At 35.1% G+C, this 20,555-nt stretch overlaps 2 protein-coding genes across 2 annotated transcripts; both read right to left on the bottom strand.

Annotated features, from left to right (window-relative positions):
* Window positions 1-6,113: 6,113 nt before the first annotated feature.
* On the bottom strand, window positions 6,114-6,928 carry LOC140038798 (secreted RxLR effector protein 161-like). The gene is made up of 2 exons (XM_072084122.1): window positions 6,656-6,928; window positions 6,114-6,566 (listed from the first exon to the last, which is right to left on the bottom strand). The coding sequence occupies exons 1-2, from the start codon at window positions 6,926-6,928 to the stop codon at window positions 6,114-6,116; spliced, it is 726 nt and encodes a 241-aa protein (XP_071940223.1).
* A 1,487-nt stretch (window positions 6,929-8,415) lies between these two features.
* On the bottom strand, window positions 8,416-8,826 carry LOC113737474 (uncharacterized mitochondrial protein AtMg00300-like). Its single transcript, XM_027264707.1, has one exon. It carries the CDS (start codon window positions 8,824-8,826, stop codon window positions 8,416-8,418), a length of 411 nt encoding a protein of 136 aa, XP_027120508.1.
* Window positions 8,827-20,555: the final 11,729 nt, after the last annotated feature.

Below are 20,555 nucleotides of genomic sequence, written 5' to 3'. Positions count from 1 at the left end.
AAAGTTGTGACAGGCCGACGTATGGATGGCAAAGGGGGTAATACACAAACGGTCAAATTTTTTGATAAAACTTGCTCTTGTGCCAAGTGGTAGCAGTACAGGCCCCAATTTATAAAAAAGTGGTGGCCGGTACAGTATTCAGAAAGGTTTAACCCTTTACCGCATCCAAATACTTGGCTCCAACCTGATTGGGAGTTACATGTAGATAGAAGTAAATATATTACATTTCGGGCAGGAAGAGTACGAGCAAGAAGAATTCGAAATGAGATGGATGAGAGAGATCCAGAAGAACCAAGAAAATGTACAAATTATCATCAGTCGGGTCACAATAGAAGAAATTGCTCAAATTATAAACCTTGAATGAAATAATTTAGAGATAGGAACCCATGTAATTCTATTAGAAGGCATTATGAAATTAGTATATTTTGCTATATACTATTTGTTGATAAATTATGAAAATAATATTTTTGTTTTTTTTTTTAGTTTGAAGGGGTCTTAGTTCTTAAAGTGTCAAGTTAGTATGGGTTCTCAAACTCCTATTCTAGGCATTATAGTGTGTAGTCTTATATATTAGTTGAATCTTTCAATATTTTGTATTTGATGATTCGGTTTATGGTTATAAGGAATGACAAATTTTGCATTATTGTACTTATTCTTGCAGATATTCACATCGATATGATTGACATTCTTGCACCAACAGATCTGCATCTGGGGCCATTCATGTACGATATTATCTCTGCAAGAACTGCACAATGGGCACATTTCATATTTTTCTGGCATATTTTGGACAATTAGCTCGATGTCAGACGATGTGATAAGGATTTTTGGGAGCATACACCTATTCCCGAAACTGTTTGGCATTATTTTCGTTTGGTTGGGTTTGAAGGGGTGCTCGAGAGTGGATATATGATGATTGATCATGCTCTGATCACTAGTTTAATGGAGCAATGGCGGCCTGAAATTCATACCTTTCATCTACCCGTTGGAGAGGTTACAGTTGCCTTACAGGATGTAGAGGTCCTATGGGGATTACCGATCAATAGTCCTCCAATTACAGGGATAGATACATCTTATAGTGTTCAGGAATGGGGACTCATATGTGAGGAGCTTATTAGTTTTTCTCCGTCCCTGTCGGATTTTGATGAACAAAGGTTAAAATTGGGGTGTTTATCCAGGGCATTAGATACAGAGTTGCCAACTGATGCTTCGGATGTCGAATGTAGACAGCAAGCATGCATATACCTCCTCCTGTTATTAGGTGGTCATTTATTGTCCGATAAATCTGATAATAAAGTCCCGTTAATATATCTTCCCTTATTATGAGACTTGAAAATTGTTGGGCGGTACAATTGGGGTAGTACGATATTAGTGACTCTCTATCGATCCCTGTGTATAGTCACATCACCCTCTAGATCGATTATTGTATGACCATTAGTTTTGCTACAGATACATTAAACTCAATAAAAGTAAGGTTATTTACTTATTATTTTATTACAATTATGAAATGATTCCAATTTTTATTACAGATATGGGTATGGGAATGTATACCTATAATGCGTTCCGATCGAGTGCAGCCGTTAGAGCACTATCCTGGTCCATATGGAGTTCGGTGTGTATAAATCAATTGTAGTTGTGACCATAATTTGTAATTTAAATAACAATCATTTGTTTTAAAAAAATCTTCATTTATTCTATTTAGGTGGAATGTTGGGTTTTATCTACACAGAGTTGTAAGACATGTCGTGTCAATATTTCGAGATCAGTTGATAGGTCTACATCCTCAAGAGGTATTGTAATTGTGCAATGACGTTGAACATCTAATACTTTACCTTTTTTGAATAAGATAATAAAATATGTAACTGTTAGATGAATAGATACAGATTGTATTTGATTATTTCAAACTTGGATTTGTTGACAGGGAGTTTTCTTCCAGTTATAGGGGAGATGCTGTCAAAATTTTCTTAAAAAATATGAAAAATGACAGAAATTTGCTTAAATTTGTTGTGTTTTTTGCATTTGACAATATTCAATGGTGCATATAGTAAATTGTTTGTGGAGACCAATTTAACTTAGTGGTCTGTGCATATTCATTTATCTTTTTTGCAGTTCATATGGTAGCCATATTCGGAGGATGTTCTCACTTTTCTGCCTGCATATTGTACTGCAGGTCGTGACATTTGGAGGTGACAGTATCTTATATGTTGGGAAGTTGTCGGGCCGCATCTTCCGCATCTAGGTATATGACAATTTAGATATTATCAATCCCTGCCTGATCTTAAGTTGACTGAAAATCAAGTAACCCTACATTCTCTAGATCGTCGTGGTAAGGGAGAATCAAGACTGGATAACTACGCATAGAGCATATATAGATGTGTGGACTGATCGGCGTGTGCATGTACAAGATGTTGTTGTAGTTGAAGATCCTACATATCCATCGGATGAGTATCGTCATTAGTATCGAGAGCAGACAATGCTTTATATTTCAAATCCAAGTAGGTATCCCACTTTTCCAGAGGACTTTCAAGGTGATAGCGCTAGAGCACAATATCTTGTAAGTTTTTGCCTAACCACTACCCGTTTATAAAAATTTATTTAAATAATCACTACTAGAAAAATAGCTTTTAATGACACTTGTATTATGACATATTTCCTAAACGTCATAATAGGGTGTTAACATAATAGTCAGTAAGGAGTGTCATTAAAAAGGTGCCAAAAGTAGACAAAACTATATCGTATCACCCTTAATTTTGAAAGTTGGTGCTATGCTTTAGCGCGTGATTATTTTCACCCAAAATTCTAATATTTCCTCCCTTTTCTTACTTACCACATCTCATTACTTCTCTGCTCACCCGCTGCATTTTCTCTCTCTTTGTACTGTGACCTTTCCCTCCCTCTCTTGTTTCTCTCAATTTAGGGTAAATTTAGCCAATTTTCTTGCCAATCAACTAATTTTTCAAGGAGGAAGCAACTGGGATTCATCCCACCGATGGAGGTACAATGATTAAGATGTTTTTTTAGTTTATTGAATATCAATTATTCAATTTTTTGTTAACATCAAGATTGTTTTCTTTTTGATTTCTTGTATTTAAGAGATAATTTTAACTTTAGGTCTACATATACATCTCCAATTTTGTCTAAAATAAGCAAAAAGGTTGATGGCATCAACAATTTAGGGTTGTCTTCTACTTAGCTATTTGAGTATGCCATCAAAATGTTAGTTGATTTGATGTGTCATTGTTTTGATTTATTCTCATGTTTGGAATTTTTTCTTTTTGTTTTTTAGCAAACAATAGAAGGTTCTTGATGGTTATACTGAAGTTTCTTGATGATTGGATGCCGTCGAAAGATTCCAAGTAAATGTTATAGCCTTCTTTAGCATCGGTTTGGTAGCATCCGTGACCCACCACATATTTGATAAATTGACTAAATGAGTTTTTCATTGCGGGCCAAATGGATTTGTTCTATAGTTTACTCAATTCTTCCAAGCAGCATGCCCTTTAGTTTTTTGCCAAGGCTCTGCCTTCTTTTCTTGAAATCAATTTTATAAACTAATCTTGAGTTGAATAGAGAACTGAAATATTGCAACATGGTTGAATGTGTCTTTATGTTTTCTCTTTGGATCTTTAGTTTGAACATGCATTTTCTATTTGAGGTATTTAGCTACTTTTGTCTCAGACCATTGCCTAATGAAGCAGTAGCTTGGCAACTCTTGTCATGTGATATTATTGTTTGTTCATTAAGTATTTATGCATGATATATATTGAGTGAAGACAATATGTAAAGTTGTTTCTTGCCTTTTAAAAAGTTTGGACACTCTCACAATCTCATTTCACTTAGGAAATCACTTTGTCTATTTTTATTCAGATACTGATCAAAGATTTGGATATTATAGTTTCAAGAATGAGGAAAAAAACATGTTGCTTATAGAAAAGCATAAGGAAGCTTCTACTATTTGGTGTCAAGCTAATGCTTTTAGGGCTCATGTTACATTTATATTAAATTGGAGCATGACATAAGCAGGGCTAATCTTACATTTATGTTCGTGTTGTTCTAATTTCATTGATTATATTAGACCTACTTGTGGATGTGTTTGTACAACTAAAATATCTCATAAGTTTAATTTGACAAAATTAATAGGTGACAGAGACATTTTAGATGGTTGGGACAAAGTGCATTATACTATGAAATTTGTTCTATTCTTTTTTTCAATTTCTCGTTGCACAAGGTACAAAGACAGTGATGAAGTGTACACCTTTTATAAATTCCAGTGGTTAGTTTAATTTCTAATGACTTTAGTTTTCACTGGGTCTTTGTCTAGCAACGTTGTTAATTAGGGTCACCAGAATACTACTGACAGGAAATGGCAAAACTCTTGGTCCTAATATTTGTCTAGCTTTTCCCCTCTTGTTTTGTCCTTGTTTCAGTTACTATTAGTCTTTCTTTTTTTCCAATTGCTATTAAATGTTATGTAAGTCCAATGTAATAAATATATGTTCACTACACACTAGTGCACATTTAACTTCATAAATTGAAATCTTACAACAAGACATAGATGAAAATTATTATTCTGATTAACATGATTGACCAAAACCATGTACTTGTAGCTCTAATTTTGGAATTGTTTATCGTCGCTAAATGTCTAAATTTATATTACTGAATTCTTTAATAAAACTTTACATAAATCCTCATGACTTGTGTTTGCTCTTCTAAGTTATTTATGTGCATAGCTATCCTTGTGACTTAAGGGTCAATCTACATTGCTTACTACTAGAAAATTACCTTTAATGACATACCTAATCTAACATTTGGTTCTCTTTTAATCATGAGCCTACTTAAATATTTGTCATGAATATGCATTCACAGAAACTATGATTTATCTTGGTGACACGCCTTTGGGATTACATTGGTGTGAAATCCATGTGAATGTGTTTGTGGAGAGTGATGAAGAGCTGATAAGGCCATACCATAATTTCCACAAGATTGGAGATGCAATTGGAGTGGCCATTACTTGGCCAATAAACTTGGTAATCTTTACTCTAACTTAGTTTTTATTTGTTTTCTAAGATTAAAACTGTAAAAGCAGAGCTGTGTGATTGGTAACTCCAATTGCTTGGTTTATGACACATGTAGGTGAATCTTGAAGAAAACTAAATGATCCTTGGATCAAATGGCTATTTTTTGTAGACATTGTTAATGCTTTTTAGTTGAGTTCCTGTCAAGCTACTGCTTCCATTATATATATTGACAATGCTACTGCAATACTCCTCACTAGTGGAAAATCTTTGAATTAGCATGTAATTTGTTGACATAGTTTTAAGGTGAGTTGCTTAGATGATATATTTTTGCACCAGTTTGGATTATTGTATTGCACCAGTTACTATGAAGATGTAAATAACTTTGGTTTTCCTTTATATGATGGGACTAACTACTTTATCATTCCAAAAATTAGGATTTACAATATGCAGGCAGGATGAAATGTGATTTCTGCTTATAAGTATAAAACACGGATGGTGTTAAAACAGATGCAGCGGAACGGAAGAACAAACAAGAACAAATTTGGAAAAAATCAGATTTTTCTATTAGGGTTCGGAATGTATCAAATATTTTTGTATAGAATGGATATAAGATATATATATATATATACAACCAAATAATCAAAACGGACTGGACCCAAAAATTAGGCCCAAAAATCAAGACCTTTGAACAACTCAGTGGAGGTCGAAAATCTGATTCAAGACATTTCAACAAATCTCCACTTTGACTTGAATCTTCTCAGAAACAAATGTAACAGAAGCACTGATGAAGTGCCAGACGTACTCAGAGTCTTCTTTTACTATCAGAATTGTCTCTAAGTACCATCAGAATGCCCATAAGGGTTATAAAAAACTTAGGACATTTAGCAAGTCCAAACAATGTTTGAACTTATTATGAGGAACCGGCTTGGTGAACATGTCAGCAGGACTGTCAGCAGTGCCAATTTTCTTCACCTTGATCCTTGTCTCGGATCTCAAGAAGTGATATCGAACATCAATGTGTTTAGTCCTCTCATGATGAACTTGATCCTTGGCTAGACATATTGCACTGAGACTATTACAATATATATTAGCCTGATCCTAATGTAGGCCAAGATCTCCAACCAGTCCCCTTAACCAAATTCCCTCTTTAGTAGCCACCGTCAGTGCCATATACTCTGCCTCAATAGTGGACAGAGTCACTGTAGGTTGTAGAGTTGCTTTCCAACTAGCTACAGAATGCCCAAAAGTGAAAACATAACCAGCCATCGACCTTCTACTATCAATATCTCCAGTATAATCAGAATCTGAATAGCCTGTAATCAAACACTCTATATCACCTCCATAGATGAGACCAACATCAGACGCATCCCTCAGGTAACGAAAAATTCGCTTCACGGCCAGCCAGCGCTCCTTCCCAGGATTAGCCATAAATCTGCTAACAACACTGACTGCATGTGCCAGATCAGGTCTAATGCAGACCATGACATATATCAAACTACCCACTGCACTAGAATAGGGAACCTTAGCCATATACTCTATCTCTGCTTCTGACTGTGGTGCGAGTGTAATTGATAGTTGACCATTCACTGCACTCGAAGTATTCAAGGATTTGCTGTAGACATGCCAAATCTGGATAGTACATTCTCAATATAACTCTTCTGTGATAAAAAAAGCTTCTTCTGACTTCTATCCCTAAAAATCTCCATTCCCAGAATTTTCTGTGCTGCACACAAGTCTTTCATCTCAAATTCTGCACTGAGAAAACTTTTCAACTTCTGTATATCAGCTTTGTTCCTCACAACTATAAGCATATTATCTACATACAGAATCAAGTAGATCATCGAACCATCTTCAAGTTTGTTGTGATATACATAACAATCGCACTGACTTCTGTTGTAGCCGAGCTCAATCATGTAGCCGTCAAACCTTTTGTACCACTATCTTAGGGACTGCTTTAATCCATACAAGGATTTCTTCAACTTGCATACATAATCTTCTTTTTCCGGAACATGGAATCCATCTGGTTGAGTCATATAAATCTCTTTATCTAACTCTCCATGTAGGAAAGCTGTCTTCACGTCTAACTGCTCAAGTTCTAAGTTCTGATGTGCAACCATTGCTAGTAGCACCCTGATAGAAGTGTGTCTGATCACTGGTGAGAAAATCTCATTGTAGTCTACTCCTTCTCTTCGAGTGAACCCTCTTGCAACAAAACGTGCTTTATACTTGATGCTCTCAGCTGGAGAAATACCTTCCTTCCTTTTAAAGACCCATTTGCAAGTCGCAACCTTTCTCTCTGCTGGCCGTTTGACCAATTCTCAAGTGCCGTTCTTGTGTAACGACTCCATTTCATCATCCATTGCAGCAAGCCATTGAGCTGACTCACTGCCTGAAATAGATTCTCTATAGGTAGAGGGTTCAGGGGAATCCACCTCCTCAACAACCTGAAATGCATAACCTACAAAATCTCGATACCTGCTGGGAAGTCGTACTCCCACTCTCCCCGCATGATCATAACCAATATCGTGTTGCTGAGTTACTGACACAGTATGGGATATAGGTGCCAACCTTTCTGCTGATGTAGGTTCTGGAGACTCTACTTCTGCAGGAGGTTCAGTTTCAAAGGATAGTTGTTGATGATCATCAAATTTCTGCTGTGATTCAAAATCATTTTGAATGATTTGTAGCTCTACCTGTTTATCAACACTTGCACTTTCTTCAACAACAGTCTTCATAGGGGTGGTTAAATATCGAGTTTTCATCAAAAATTACACTTCTGTTAAGTATAACTTTCTTTTCTGAGGGTGACCAGATTCTATACCCTTTAACCCCGTCTCCATATCCCAGAAACACTCCTTTTTTAGCCCTTGGTTCTAGTTTGCCCTCACTGACATGATAATATGCAGTACAACCAAAAACCTTCAGATTTGAGTAAGTAGGGAACATACCAGACCACACTTCATAAGGTATCTTGTAATTTATACCTGTATAAGGTGTACGATTGATTAAGAAGCAGGCTGTGCTCACTGCTTCCGGCCAGAACCTCCTTGGCAACTCAGCATTGAAGAGCATACACCGTGCTCTCTCTAGAAGTGTCTGATTCATGCGTTCTGCTACACCATTTTGTTGTGGTGTGTGTCGAACTGTGTGATACCGAGTAATTCTTTCATTTTTACAGAACTTATCAAACTCCTTTGAATAGAATTCTAGACCATAATCAGTTCTCAGCCTTTTGATCTTCTTTCCAGTTTGATTCTCCATTAAGGCCTTCCACTGCTTGAAGTTCTTGAAAGTTTCACCTTTTTTCTTCATAACGATTACCCAAGTCATCCTTGAATAATCATCAATCATGGATAAAAAAATATTGATAGCTTCCCAAAAACTCAACTCGTGAAGGACCTCAACAGTAAGAATGGATGTAATCAAGTGTGCCTTTTGTCCTGTGAATTGCCTTCCCAAACTTTCTGCGATGTGGTATACCGAAAGTACAATGTTCACAGAATCCAAGATCGGTGACCTTGTGGTCTTTTAGAAGATCACGTTTAGACAGAATCTGCATCCCCATTTCGCTCATATGACCAAGCCTAATCTGCCACAGCTTGGTCATATTAGACCTACGATCTTCAAAAGATGCAACAGCAGCAGTGGCAGAACCTGTTAGCGTTGAACCCTGTAAGATGTACAGGATGCCATGCTTAATTCCTTTGAGAACCACTAATGAATCTTTACTGATGCACAAATCTCCACTTCCTCCGCTGAACCTAAAACCCTTACTGTCAAGAGTATTAAGTGATATCAGATTCTTCGTCATTTTGGGAAGGTGCCTAATTTCGTTCAGTGTGGCAACTTTTTCAGCATGTGTTCTGATCTTGATAGAACCAATCCCAAAGCCTTGCAGATAGCGCTATTAGCCATCACGACATTTTCGCCATCTATCTGCTCATATTTTGTAAATCATTCCCTATTTGGACATATGTGATAGGATGCCCCAGAATCAAGAACCCACACATCAGAGTGATGTGTTGGTTCGTTTGCAATTAGGGCCAGATTTTTATCTGAATTTATCGCTTCTTTTTCTGAAACTGAAACTGAAACATGTTGTTTTTCCTGCTTCTTCTTCTTCTTAGGGCAATCTGATTTCCAATAACCCTTTTTCTTGCAGTAGTTACAGATATCATCCGGCTTGGGACCTTTAGAGAACTGCTTCTTATTTCCAGGCTTCTTTTTTCCAAATTTTCCTTTACCACTGGTGACCACTAACCCAGCAACCTGATTATCTGTAACATTACCAACCGCCTTATGGTGCAACACTCTAGTATGCAGTGCTGATCTTATTTCTTCTAGAGTCACAGTATCTTTGCCGCCAATAAACGACTGAACAAAATTCTCATACGATAACGATAGAGACACTAACAGAATCAACGCGGCATCCTCACCCTCAATTTTAACATCAATATTACGTAACTCAAGAAGAATTGTATTTAATTGATTTAAATTTCTCGAAAAGGAGTACCTTCCTGCATACGCAGACCGAATAGATGTTGCTTTAGGAGCAACTTGTTGGTTAAAGACTGTCATATAGAGACTTTCAAGTTTAGCCCACAAACCCGCAGCAGTTTCTTCACCGGCGACCTCAGTGATGACATCATCTGATAGGCACATCATGATTGTCGAGTGAGCCTTTTCCTCCAGACTCATCAACTCTTCATCAACGGAATCCGATTTCTTCTTCGTCAGCAGACTTCACAGACCCTCTTGCTTTAATAGAGCCCGCTGTAATGCAACATGCAGTTCTAACACTTAAAAGGTCATCACTTCGACTTTTATTATACATAATATTCACAAAATTTCATGTTAAAAAGTGTCATAATAACTTAATCTAGTTACACCAAAAAGTGTCATAATACTTTATTCTACTTATGTGAGTGTATTATAATATCTTATTATACTTGCATGGCAGAAGTGTCAAGATAGTTTCAAAATATGATAATTATGTGCATCACTTAAGTTTATATAACATCAACTGTGCCCTGGCATTTCTTGTCATTTCAAAGTGTCATAATAGCGATAACTAATGACATTTATAAGTGCCAGAAGAACTACAAATTAGGACGCATAGAAACTGTCATAAAACTTATAGTGACGTTAGAATGGATGACACTTCTGACAGAGCGTCATTATAGTTAAAACGTCATAACATGGAGCTATAATGAGCTTTCAAATTTCATAAAAGGATATTTTTGTAGTAGTGAATTTTTTAAGGTTTAACGTTATTAATACTTATTCATTCCAATATTTGCACTCCAGATGAATGCTATGTCTCAGGTATATTATATGGCTGAGGACTCTCTAGCACATAGTGACGAACAGCACAGGAATTATTTTAATACAATGAAGGACTTTGCATCAATAACATTGCATCATGTCGGGGAGTCATCCTGACTTGCATTCGCCGTCCACAAGTACCATAGGACATTCCACAACACGCAGATGCAAGTCGTGTTCAACAAGCTCCTAGGAATATTCACGGAGGTCAGCATGGCGGTGGACGACATCGTAGACTCTGATCACCAGAACCCACTATCCAAACTGGATTCGATGAAGGGTCACAGGCTACTGAGCACCATGTTGACGCATCTTCTTTAGTCATACCTCAGACTGAAGTCATGCAACTGCACAGTGCATCCATTGGCCATTCTAGGTCTCTAGTGACTTTTTTACAGTTTACGCCCTATACAGACTTACATCATGGCACTTCTGCACAATATGCAGGAGGTATAGATGAAGGTCAAAGTACCCAATATCATGATATTACACTTGAGTCAGAGATTACTCAAGTCGATATAGTAATGCAAAACTAGTCACGTCGAACATAAAGAGTACGCAAACCCAGAGGATGTAGTACTCATGAAAAATTTGGACATCATTGATGATGTCCTGATTGTGTAGCTATTGTATAAACTAACTAATTATGGCTGACATACTTTATTGTGTCATTTCCTGTTTATATTTTTTACTTTCCCGAATATTAGCAGAAAAACTTAATCACGTATATCTTATCGATCCTTTTTTACAAAACTAGAAACTTTCATAAAATTACAAAGAAATTCTCTTTTCCCACGAACAATTTTGATGCTCTTGTATGAGAAAAAATTTCTTCTATTAAACATATGACAAAAAATTTTGATGCTTGCGTATGAGAAGTATAAAAAAAGAGAATTTTATTCATCAAAAGTTAAGACTTAACATATTAACAATTTTATTGTATTTTATATTGACCTGTGAAAATAAAGAATTATACATGTATAGTTATTTCTTTACAAAATTATTTAATAATAAAATTAAGTGTTTCCAACCGTATAATTATCAAATCTTTTAATATAGAAGAAATATAACTTTTTTGTAATTTATATACAAAGGATTAGTAGTAGATAAAATTTTCTTCAGAACTCATTTGTAATCATTTGCACAATTGATTTTAGTGCGATATTAGTGACTCTCTATTACAGTTGGGGTACAGATGAGGAAGTTCTAAAATCACATATATTTATCTCAAAAGTAGAATGAATTTGAGTTACTACTTGTAGGGAACTTGTTGCCCTTTGGATAAAATCGAAAAAATTTGAAACCTTTTAGGGCAATTTTGTAATTTTGGACAAGATTTTGAAATATTTTTGATAGAATTTCCCCTTAAAACTGGACTAAATACCCTGCCAGCAGACTCAAGATTAACAACATTTGAATGCAATTCATATTCCAACAGAAAACTTGAAAACAGAAAAGGTCAAGTTAAACACTCTACATCCAACAAATTAAAAACAAAATGACAATTAAATCCTGAAGCAACAAAATAGCCATCCTAAAGGTGCAGCTTCAGTCGTCATCTTCATCTTCATCACCATCACGAGGTGGAGGAATGCCTAAATACTCGATCCGCTCCAGGCAAGTGTCCATCCGTCCCAACCGATACTCGATATCGTCCAAGCGAGTGAAGAGTTGCTGCCAATTCGATTGTGACGGTGGAGGAGGAGGTTCCGTAGTAGAAGGTCCGACTTCCTCTCGGGCATGTCTTGCCTTTTGTCCACTTTCTCGAATAGGTCGAGGAATGTTCTCCGTGCCAATACTGAGACGACAAAGGGAAGAAACCTACAATTTGGTTTTAGGTGTAACAAATTCCTGCTGTATACCTTGCAAATTAACCTCAAAATTCTCGAACACCAAGGAAAGCAAACGAGGAAATGCCAATTTGAATGGCGTCATTCTCCACCTCACTGTAGACCTTATGTGGCTAATAATGATGTTTGGCAAGGGAATTCGAGCGTAGGAGGAGTCCCGATTATGAAACATGTAGTCGAGAAAGTAGATGTAATTTTTGCGGACTTCGTATGCCCTGTCTTCTTGGGTATGATGTTGTGGGCCATCATATAGATAATGAGATGATGGCGAGATTCAAAAATACTCGCCAACATTGTCTCCTTCCTCGAGGATCGAAAAGGTTGGTAATCAAGACCAAACCTAGTCATGTCATGTGATGGATCCCACCGCCTATTTAGTGTGACGAATCCCTTTTGCAAGTCGATAGCTCGATCCTGGTTGTTACAATCCAAAATGGTAGCTAGGCGCTCCCTCGACAAGACAACATGTCTCCCACACACCCATGACTCCACCATCTCACCACTGTGGCGCGCTTTATAATCAATGTTGCCGCAGAACTCGTGCACCAAGTCAAGGTAGTAGTGAATTGGCAAGGTGAGAATTGACGCCCAACCAAGTTGATTGAAGCCTCCGAGATGCGATAAACTATTTCAACTCCTGGACTCACGTGCATCTCAAAAAGGAACTCCAAATTAGCGTGCGCCTCATGCCACTCTTGATTCCTCAGGGTAGAAAACCTAGCACTATCAAAGACAGACGCTTCGGCACCACGAGAAGTACCCTCACCTGGTCGTCCTCTAACCAGTTGAGGAGAAGGTGACCTCTCCTCCTCACTTACTTCGACCTCCTCACTAACATCCATATCATCACTACTAGAGGATGAATATACAACCTGTCTTCCCCTAGCCATAGTACCTAATAAGAAGGATTCAATTATTCACATGTATTAAGACATATTTCATATTTTTGACAATAAATAACATGAATTGATTCAAATGACCACAAATACATCCCTCCATGTCATAAGAAATCAAAAACATATAGTTAAACAATCATTATTATGACATAAGAGAAATGACATAGTCAAAATGTCAAAAATTACTAAAATCATCAATCTATCAAAATAGGCCACAAATATATCAAAATCAGTGAAATTAGCACTAATCAAGATAATAGCAGCCAAATTTTAGCAACAATAATACACATTTAGCTATAAACATGATTAAGCAAGATGTATTCTAATAACTCACAAAATTCATCAAATCACTCTCTCTACACAATGCACATGTTAAAACATCATCAACTAACCATTTTATACCATAATCATTGATCACCAATGGCTCAACAACATTCCAAACCAACTTTCCAATTTTAGCCAAATATAGCAACTTAAAAATTTAAAGAACTATTAATCATCAATTTTCTACATTTGAATTTGTAAACATACTTAATTACCATCAACAAGCATAATAGAGGCCAAAAACATCTATAAACATCATCAAACTTTCGAAATTAAAACATGTCAAAAAGCTCAGGAAATTGAAAAATATCAACTTCTAAAATACGTAAATTTGATGAAGAAACTTACCTCAATTATGCAGAAGGATATTTGGAGATGATGACTGTGTAAAAAGCTCTATGAAACGCCCTCCAATTGACCTCCAATTGAAGAAATTTAAAACTAGAAACCCTAGCTTTCAATCTCCTTAAAACCGATTTTGAGGTGTTTTTATTGGATTTTAATATATTAGAAAGACTATATAATGCTCAAAAGGTGTTGGCTTAATGATTTTTAACCAAGATATGGAGCAAAAATAGAATTGGTGAATTGTGTGTGAAGAGTAGAGAGAAAACGCGGCTGGAAGAAAGAGATGAAGAAGAAAACTGAGAGAGAATTCGCGTTTTAAAGCTTTGTACAAGTGAGACAATACACGACTTCACAAAACACGCATTCAAGTCACATATTGCTAAGTCACGTTTTCTTCATGTTCCTTGTAGAAGTCAAAACATGACTTCAAGAATACGCAACTTAAAGTCGCGTTTTCAAGCTGCGTATTCTGTTGTATTTGCAGAATTGAAAATGCGCCATCATGAATACGCACCTTCAAGTTGCGTATTCAAGTCGCGTTTTATGCCTTAAGCTTCCAGAATTGAAAATGCACTTTCTGTAATACGCGACTAGAAGTCACGTATTGCTGCAAACTGCGTTTTCTTATGCGAATTTTTGCAGAAATGTTAACTTTTGAAAATCACATTTGGTACCCCCAATTACTCAAAATACATCCTAAATCATTTATCGAATTTGCATTTATTTGGTACCCCAATTTTTGAAAGGAATTTTCTATGAATTCGTATTTATCGAATGCGAGATCCAAAATATTTACTCCTTGCACTCAATGAATGCATAAGCAATTATTTTTAAAAAAAAAATAAGATTTTATTAAAGATTGCATTTAGTAAATGAGAGATCTGCAAAACAAATATTTTTTAAATTTAATTCGCTAGGAGCTCGCATTAAGTACCGTTAAGAGAACAAATCTTTTTTAAATTTAATTTTGTAGAAGCTCGCTAGAAGAAAACAAATATTATTTAAATTTAATTTTTTTAGGAGCTTGCATTTAGTAAATGACAATATGCAAAGTCGTCAAAAAGAGCAAAATGATCACAGTTACAATAAATATTTAAAAAATATTTATTTTCTCTGACAGAACATATATTTTTCATATCATGATAGCTCTAACATAAAAAAAAAAAATTTAGATCTCACGTTTAGCAAAATGGCTTGCACCAATTGTAGTAATGGTCAATTTTTAGAATCTCCTAACTGGTTTCAAAAGTGGACGTTCTCTAGAGGAACTACTAATGTTAGCAAAGAATTCCCACAAAGAACATAAAACACAGCAAATGAGGAGAAAACAAACTGAGAGGTCAATGCCAATAAAATTTTAGCGGTTCTACTTCTTAACACGAGTTCATTTCAGCAAATACCAAAGCTTTCAATTTGTTGCGAGGTGCCAGACCTCGCATTCTGGTTTTCTGTTTTTTTTTTTTTTTTTTTTTTTTGGACTTTGTGGGTCTAAAAATTCAGAGTGACTTCGCGTTCAGCAAATGTGAGCTCCATGGCTCACATTCGCTGAATGCGAAGACTCTTTGGATGGAATTGCATACTCAAAATGCCCCTTTTACAGAAATTTTTTAAAAATCATCATAATTTTGGAAATTTCTCTCAACTATCCATGTTTTTAATTCCTATGATGTATTTGATGGTCTCCTCTTGTGAAAACTATGATTAAGATCTTTACGATATTTTTTGCGTAAAAAAAAAAGAAAAAAAAATCTATCCATTTTAACAGTTAAACTATAATATAGATGCTTATACATGTCACCACTTAAAAAAAAAATTCTTTAGTGCACCAAATTAATCGACTCCTTATGCTTCAAAGCTCTTTTCTAGACACTTTCAATTCAACTGCCCAGATTTTGAGAGCTTTCATCAGCACATATCAATCTGGAACTAATAATTCAGAAGCTCTTTTCTGGACGCTTTCAACTGCCTAGTTTTTGAGATCTTTCATCAAGTCATATCAATCTGGAACCTCAGCAGTTGAAGTCTTGACTCTTTTTACCCTTTTCATCAGCACACATCAATCTGGAACTAAGAATTCAGAAGCTCTTTTCTGGACGCTTTCATCTGCCTAGTTTTTGAGATCTTTCATCAAGTCATATCAATCTGGAACCTCAGCAGTTGAAGTCTTGACTCTTTTTACGCGACCAAGGTTACGGATAATTTTTCCTTTCCTTTTCGTTAGTTATACTTAATTTTGCTCACAGTTCAAGAAATTGATGTTTGACGAGTTGCAATTTACTTTTTTTCCTGATTGTCCCTCAATTTGTATCTAAAAGATTTTGTAGTTATATTTGGAGTGTTAAAGTCTGAAGTGGTTTATTGGAGTATTTATTGTTGAAACATGATTTTAATGTTCTTTGTTAAAAATTTTATAAGGGTAAAAACAAGGATATTAGTATTTTTCTGTTTCCCTTTTGAGCCACCAAAAAAAAATTTGAGACATGCAGAAACAGAAATCATGAATTATAAAATGGTATATAGGAAACATAGTTGTTCAAAGCTGAGCTAGTGACCATTAGCAACACCTAACAACGAGGATTTGTCCGTTAATGCAGATGAAATTTTGTAAAACTCAATGATTTTAACGTCATGCCCCCAAATTTCAACACAGTGAATGTGATCCTTACTAGGTGCAACTGTGAAAGTTAATCACCGGCCCCATCAAAATGTTTGCTTGATTATCAAATCTAATTTAGCAAATGAAATAAAAGAACATTTGGGATCAGCAGCCTATGTCCGGCCACATTAGCTACTGATTGAAACCAGAAATTGCTCTCTGCGGTTGAACCTGCAACTGCAATGACAGACAGTATAGGCTGGAAAGTGATATATGACCTTGGATGTGGTTACAAGGCACAAGGTTTATCACTCCGTGAATCATCTTGCTTAAAAAACATAACTGAGGGAAATTCTAATTGAAATTTTTGAAATGAAAAGGGGCTTACATTCATACATCGGTGTAGTATTCAGGATCAGCTTCTTGCAGAGACATCAATGCTTGAATAATATCTTTTCTCTTGGTTGAACATGCAACATCTTTACCTTCCTTTTTTTCGCATTTTATCAATCAGACCCTGTGGAACTCTGTCTCTTTTCCTGTGCAAGTAAATCATACTCTTCTCCGGCCATCCAAAACTGATCCACCTTAAAATTGGAACGCACACAAATTTCCAAGAACGATCTTGGTGTAAATATATCCCCTGATTGTTCGGATGGCCATCTTTTTCCTGCAACCATTTTCATTACCACATTGAAAAGCAATTCCAAGAACAAAGAGTTCAGGTCTGCAACTTTCCATGTTTTCTCATCAGAGCTACTTGAGAACAGTTTTTTGACAACAAAACGTAGTTCATCTCTCCAGATTGATGAATATTGTTGGAGAGTAAGTAAAGAAAATATATGGATGGCCGTTAGACGGCAGAGATTACGCCAGTGATCTCCATATGGAGAAAACGCAAGGCTAGTGTAGTTATAGCCAAGGTGCTGAGCGGAAATGGAATCAGGCCGGTTTACAAAAGGCAATATCGTTATTCTTGGTGAAGCATTCCTTTGCAAGTGATGGAGATGACACGACAAGGATGCGGCGGGTCCCAAAATAAAGGGAAATCAAGGGGCCGTATTTGATGGAGAGCTTATGGAATGCCAAGCGAGGAGCAGTATTTCTCATGAGGTGTATATGACCTACAATTGGAAGGGCTGGTGGACTTGGAGGCTGTTTGTTCTTCTTTTGCTCCAGGGAATGCTTCAGAGTCAAGAACATGGCGAAGCTCAAAAGTAGAATGCTGAAGAGAACCTCCTTGATCAAGAAGCAAGAGGGAAATTTTGGTGTTGATTATTCACTTCAATACTCTTACACTAGTGTGAACACCCGTGCTACGCACGGTGCTAACATTATTGAAAATAATAAAAATAAAATGGTGAACAAATAAAGGTGAAAAAATTGTACCAACAAAATCAAAATGTAAATATCTGTTTAATAATAGTTTGAAATATAATAGAATGTGTATATCATTCAAGAACTGTCTTTTTTCGGAAGATGGATCCTGAAAAAAAAATTTATATTAAAAAAGGGAATGATATATTTCTACAAATGAATGTAATTGAATGTTGTTAAAATGAAATACTTACAAATACTAAGCATTCGATTTGATAATCTTGCTTGAAGGTGTGAACACTCTTCACACCAATCCACTTTTATTACAAATTCCAAAATTGGTGATTTAATTAATTCTGTTCAATTTTGTGGAGTTCGTACTACAAATGAAAATACACGATTTTTGCATGAATTAATTCATTGGCCGAACAACCTATCACCATTTTCCTGATAATTAAGAACGTACAAAATTAGTATATTTTTTACATAGTTTATAAATAGTACTATAAAAAATAAATATATATTAAGAAATTCTACCTTCCTTTGTAATTCTCTGAGATAAAAAGCATCACAACAAAATACAAATCGTGCATGTCTGTCTTGTAGATTAATATGTATGTTACCACTGGAATCTCTAAGTTATATGTTAACATTGTACCTGTTTGACAAATAAAATATTATATGCAATACAGAAAAATATATTGAAGTTAAATATACATGAAATTAATTACCTAATAACAGTATCAACCACGTCATTACAATGCATACACACTGTCTTTGAAAAATGATCTTCACATAGTTGTCCACAATTTTTGCATAGCTCGTTGAACATATTTTCTATGTTAATGCTCTGAATATAATCAAGTATTCGAAAATATTTAACCTAATAAGAATGAAAGAAGATATAGGTTATGATTATAAATTTAAAAAAATCGTTCAGTAATTAATTAAAATTGAGTAAACTTACCGTAGGCATGATTGTATATTCAGATATCCATATTCTCTTTAAATTTGCTATCAACAGTGCTTGTGGTGTTGTGAAATTGCTTGATCTCAACCACGTAACTAACTTGCAAGCAAATGTATTATTTTCAAACCTGCAATTTTTTTGAAATACATGTCAATAAGAGTACGAAACAATATTAATAGTTTGATATAGTGTTACTAAGGAACTCACTAACTGCGCAGGTATCGAGCAAAATTTAAATTGTGATTAATATACAATTTGCTAGCTCCAATTGTGCACAGTGATGGTCCTGCATAGTATGATTATGTTCGCTCAAAAGCTATTCAAAATATATAGAATATAACTAAAAGCAATTGATTTATCTCTGAAATTTCATACGCAAATACCACATGCTAGTAAAATATTATTTTTTGTAGCAGATTGATATAACTATTCACCATTATCATTAGCAAATTTATCCCACAATATGAATCGAGCTACTGTCAAACTGTGTTAACAAAATTTTGATAAGTGCAAATCTAAATTCTCTAAAAATAAAAAGTTTTAAAGATGTCGAGATTTGTTAACTAACCTTTTGTCAACCAATAGTATCTCCCGACCAATTTTGTTATTAGTAGATATCTGATAGTATGGACCAACAGATACAACTAAACCAATTACATCTGTAATAAATAAAAAAATTTTAATTAATAGCAAGTGATTTGCAGAAATATAATAAAAATGATATTAATTGTGAGGACGTACCTATCAATTGCATATCATTATCCATGTACTGTTCTATACGTCTCAATTTGACCAAATTAAACTTGAAACGGGGGATGGTTGCACAATTATCTAAAATCTTCACTATTTTTGTATCATTCTCAAATGATAACTGGAACTGATGTGGTGCAATCCGGTACTTGGCATCTGCTGGGATTACATGTATATTCTGAAACAAATATATCTTACCTTCACGGAGGTGTTGTCCGAAAATACTAAGCATACTACTCCCTCTTATTATTCCTTGCATGTCAAATTTCTGATAATTTTTTTAAAAAGTTAGTAAATATTAAAACTCAACATAATAAATAAGATATGATTTGAATGATTACCTGATCATTAATAAAAATCATTTTGATGCACCTTGAACGCTAAAACACTCCAGATATCGTCATATCAATTAATCTAAATAATCTAACCTTTATATTCCATGTACATCTTTGAAGGTCCAGATAAATCAGAGGTGTATATCAAATATCTATAAATATTGAATAACATATTAATTAATTATTTAAATTGATGGAGGATGCTATGTTTGGAGGAGTTTTAATTGGAGTGAAATTTTTAAATTGGAGGATAGTGGGAATATTTCAAATTTAAATTTGATTGGTGATAAGGTGGGTTATAATCCACTACTTTTATGATTAAAATAAATACAAAATCTAGAAAAAATAATGAGAAGTTTAGAAGCCATTGAGAGGGTTTCTGCTAAAAACCCCTTCGTGAATACATATAGATATAGATTGTGTATGACCGGATGGATTAATATCTGTCTCAATCAATAGTAAATGATGTGGTTATAAAAGTTACAAGAAGACTTAACTGATAAGTGCAATACGCAGGGCAATTTTGTTCTTTTAAATTTATTGTTTTTACCTTTGTCTCTTTTGACATTTTTAAGATTGCTGCAAATCTTTTGCGGAAGGAGTAAGTAGTCTTACCTCATTGCGTCTAGGTAGAAGACAATATACAGCTTCAAAGTAACAATTCAATGAACACTTCAGTCCAATTCATCAATGAAAGGAATTAATATTTGGCTAATTTTATTGACGAATTGTCCAATTATTGTTAATGACGATTGACGGTCCATTTTGTTTCAAATCTTTGCAAAAACACATGGAAGGAAAAAAAAAGAGTACCGCTAACACCAACACA

Source organism: Coffea arabica, chromosome 1c (genome assembly GCF_036785885.1).
Source record: "Coffea arabica cultivar ET-39 chromosome 1c, Coffea Arabica ET-39 HiFi, whole genome shotgun sequence".
Lineage (NCBI taxonomy): Eukaryota > Viridiplantae > Streptophyta > Magnoliopsida > Gentianales > Rubiaceae > Coffea > Coffea arabica.
The sequence above is the reverse complement of the archived record's forward strand: the minus strand, read 5'-3'. Positions and strand labels throughout refer to the sequence as shown.